Below are 4,282 nucleotides of genomic sequence, written 5' to 3'. Positions count from 1 at the left end.
AAAACTGTTAAGTTGGGAGTGATTTATAATATCACATATTATAATTTCATTTTACCTGAATTTATTTTTGATTATAAAATTGAAATAAAGATGACAGTTCATAAACTTTGACTTAAATGATCTGATGCTCCACTCTGCAGAGATTGATTCTCCAAAGAACCTGAGGGCGTCTGACGTTGCCATGGAAACTGCTACTTTGACTTGGACTCCTCCTCTGGCAGACATTGATGGTTACATCCTCACCTACAGAGATCAGAGTCTGATGGAGGTACTGAGGATTCATTTTTCACAATATTGACAAAAAATGTTCTCTAAACTAAACACAAGTAGATGCATGTTTGTATATTATTTTATTATTACATTCAACTTTAAATCTTCTACATTTAAGTTTTTGCTTCAAATGCCTTTTGATTTATGAAGAACACCTATTGTGCTTAAAGTTTGGAGTGGTGAACCAAAAGTGTCCTCTCCAAGCTAAGTTTGCTGAAGGTTGAGGCTGATTTCACTGTGAAACACTGCCCTCTTGTGGCCATAAATATATTATTTTTTTCTGGATTTAGCTGAAAGGACAGTTTAATCTCTTTTCTATTAAGACTTTGTTAGAATTTCTTAAATTTGATCAGCTTTTGTTAACCAAGAATAGGATTTAAACCCTTAATCAATATAAAATGACTAATTTTCTTTTTTTTCTGGCGTTTTCAGACTGTTGAAAAGCAGATACGAGGGAGCGAGAGCAGATTTTTTGCTTCCGACTTGAAGTCAGGAAAGGAATACGTTGTGACTATTATTGCCTACAGAGGCAACAAGAGAAGCAAAGTGGCAGAGACTATCTTCAAAACAGGTCCGTACGCAAATAATACTTAATTTTTAAGCAAAGTTGGGAAGTACATTTCGTTAATATCTTAATAACACTTTCTGATCTCAGTTGGCGTACTGTACCCCTTCCCCATGGACTGTGTTCAGCTCATGAAGAACGGGAACAAGAGGAGCGGCATCTATACAATTTACATCAACAATGACCGGGCTAAACCGATAGAGGTTTACTGTGACATGGACACGGATGGAGGCGGTTGGCTGGTACAAACTAAGATTTTCAGTCAAAATATTACATATAGGTTTTATTATAGTCAAAATGTATTATTTTCATGTTTTTTTTATATCTAGAATTATAAAAGAGAAAGGTTTTTTTATCATATAGGAGGACTGGGCCTGTGAGGCTGGTTGTTTTAAGCCCTCAGAGGCTTTGAAGCGTTCGCTCTGCTTTCAGGTGCTTCAGAGACGTAACAGCGGCAGGCTGGACTTCATGAAACGTTGGAGGCAGTACATTGCAGGGTTTGGCAACATGACTGATGAATTCTGGCTCGGTGAGGGACCATCTCTGTTCAAAATAATAAAAAAAAAATGGATGAACAGCAATCAAGGACCTTCTCCTTTGAATTTCATCCTTTCAGGAAATGAGAAGATATACGAACTCACCAACACTCCAACCCAGTATGAGGTGAGGTTTGACTTGGGCCTGGGTTCAGAGAGAGCTTATGCTGTATATGACAACTTTAAGATCGGGACGGTGAAGCAGAAGTACAAACTCACTATTGGGAAATACAGAGGAACGGCAGGTGAGCTAAGTATTCCTTATTAGCCAGACTGTAGCAATTATGGTATTTTTTTTTTTTAAGTACTGGACCCTTCACATGCATTAGCATACTATGAAATGAGTGTTTTCAAAAAATTATATCCTTTTTAAAAGCTACTTCATCTGAAAGACTTCGTGATAAACTATTATGTTAATATGTATTTTATAACATTTCTTTTATTGAGTTTTTATGACAAACTGATCATTAAAAAGAACCTTTTCTAAAACGATTTCCAGGTGATGCGATGACCTATCACCAGGGCCGGCCGTGGACCACCGTGGATTCAGATAATGACATCGCTCTGGGGAACTGCGCCCTGACCCACCGTGGTGCCTGGTGGTACAAAAACTGTCACCTGGCTAATCTCAATGGAAAATGGGATGATAGCAGGCACAGCATGGTGAGCAAACAAAACAAAAAAAAAAAAAAAACCCTTTAACGGTTGATGTTTTGGGCCAAATTACATCTTTAATGTCATGTCTGCCTTCCATTGTTTCTTTTTAAAGTCTGTTTGGTACAGACTGAGGCTGGAGTACATCACGATACGATACACAATACATGGTTCACGATAGAGAATATCACAATATTGGAATAAATTGAAAAAATCCTCTCTAATAACTCACAATATATAGAAAAACACGTATTATTTAGGAAAATATATTCCCATTTATTTTCTAGCTTAAACCTAATCATAATAAACAACTTATGTCTTATTTAAATAATAGACACTTTTGTACAACATTGCTGAAATCAGTGTCTTTTACAAGCATTGACACCAATTGAATTTGAATTATCTGTACAATTCAGTGTTAACAATAGTAAACACGAACAGCAGTGCCAATACTTAGTGTAAAATTGCTGTAAAAAACTGAAAAAAAAATTGAATAATTCAAGTAGCTGCCAGATACATTAGTGCAACGTGCGCCCCCTATCTACCTTCAAAGGAACATCTCTCCAAAGGAGGACAAATATAACGTTTAACAGCCTCCATCCATCCATCCATCTTCTTGACCGCTTTGTCCCTTTCGGGGTCGCAGGGTGCCGGAGCCTATCCCGGCTACTGAAGGGCGAAGGCGGGGTACACCCTGGACAGGTCGCCAGTCTGTCTCAGGGCCTCAATCACACACCCAGTCACTCTCACATTCACACCTAGGGGCAATTTAGAGTCACCAATTAACCTATGAAGCATGTTTTTGGACGGTGGGAGGAAGCCGGAGTCCCCGGTGAAAACCCACGCATGCACGGGGAGAACATGCAAACTCCACACAGAAAGGTCCCAGCCGGGAGTCGAACCGGGGCCTTCTCGCTGTGAGGCGAGAGCGCTAACCACTTGCGCCACCGTGCAGCCCCGTTTAACAGTCTCTTTAAACAAAAATTAAATATCGATACTTTGTGAGAACCCATCCAGAATCTTTCGCAGGACTAAATGTTGCGATATATCGCAATATCAATATTTTGGCACCCCCCTAATAAGTAGTAGTTGTATGCTACACCTGAAACAGAAGATCAAAGTCTATTAAATTATAAGCTTTGACTGTATATGAGAATTGGACCGAGTGCATGTGATGTCACCCATACAAAATGGTTCACTCCAACAAAATAACGTCAGTTTAGTCGCCAGGATTTCATGAAACGGATTCCATCATGTTGGAGCCCGACGACGTCAGCAAGCAGTGAGTCTGAGTCAATGTTTCCATGGCAACCACTCGCCAAATTTGAGTGAGCTTGTTGGAAGTCCACACCCGGACTCGGGAGAATCTGTCAGTCAAACGATTGGACGTAGGGCCAGGTAGTGAGGCATGTACCGTATTTTGTGGAGCTCTTCAGTCTCTCCGTAACCCAGTTTGATGATTTTCTGTCCCGCATTAGTCTGAGAGTGCAAAAACTTAAAAAAGTAATAATAATAATGTTGTGATGCAAATGAGAAAAATATAAAAGTTTAAGAAGAAAACAATCAGATTTTCCTCCATGTTTGTTCTTCTTCTGGCACTCAGTAGCAAACACTGATGCACACATACAGCGACCTCTAGTGGTTGTTAGCTGAAACAGCAGCTAAAGGCCAACCGGTTGTTAGTGGGAAAATAGAATAGAATTACTTGATTCATCCCAAGCTGGGAAATTTGACTGTTGCAGCAAATAGACATTATTTACAACAGTCAGTTAGTGAATCATCTGTTCCATAGTGATGCAATAATGAATGTATGAGCCTTTTTATGTTTAAAAAAATCTCAAAATAAGTTGCTCCTGAGTAGAAATTCCACCTTATGTAAATAAACTGACTTGTACTCTGGAAAATACGGTAATTAGACACAAAAATCTCAAAGAAAATGACAACATAGATGTATTTCTTCAAAAATTATAGCTTTGGTAGGCCATCTTTAAAAATGGGTGCCATCTTGGATTTTTCCATTAGCCAATCGGGCAATTGCATCAAATCTGGTGGTTTTATTACAATCTGCAGGATCATTTCTGTTATGTGCCTCACTAAGGAAGTATCTTATAATTATATTAAGACATCTGATTGGCCGGTTTATAATAACTTGTCCTCCTGTAGCATTTCAGGGTAAATATGAAATATTAATAACTCCAAATCTAATTGAAATTATTAATTTTATTAATTGAAAATTGTATCAAATTAACCTCGGGGC

General features: G+C 38.5%; 1 protein-coding gene across 1 annotated transcript in view; it reads left to right on the top strand.

The window, feature by feature from the left end:
* Positions 1 to 4,282, top strand: part of tnn (tenascin N) — a 42,283-nt gene that overhangs the window by 34,409 nt on the left and 3,592 nt on the right. Inside the window, exons 11-15 of the mRNA XM_036216453.1 lie at positions 703 to 841; positions 926 to 1,077; positions 1,268 to 1,364; positions 1,452 to 1,616; positions 1,871 to 2,034. Coding sequence (XP_036072346.1) covers positions 703 to 841; positions 926 to 1,077; positions 1,268 to 1,364; positions 1,452 to 1,616; positions 1,871 to 2,034 — 717 coding nt within the window. The remainder of the gene's footprint in view (positions 1 to 702; positions 842 to 925; positions 1,078 to 1,267; positions 1,365 to 1,451; positions 1,617 to 1,870; positions 2,035 to 4,282) is intronic.

The sequence above is a fragment of the Oryzias melastigma genome, linkage group LG17 (assembly GCF_002922805.2).
Source record: "Oryzias melastigma strain HK-1 linkage group LG17, ASM292280v2, whole genome shotgun sequence".
Taxonomy (NCBI): domain Eukaryota; kingdom Metazoa; phylum Chordata; class Actinopteri; order Beloniformes; family Adrianichthyidae; genus Oryzias; species Oryzias melastigma.
Note: the sequence above shows the minus strand (reverse complement) of the source record. Positions and strands in the feature narration are given on the sequence as shown.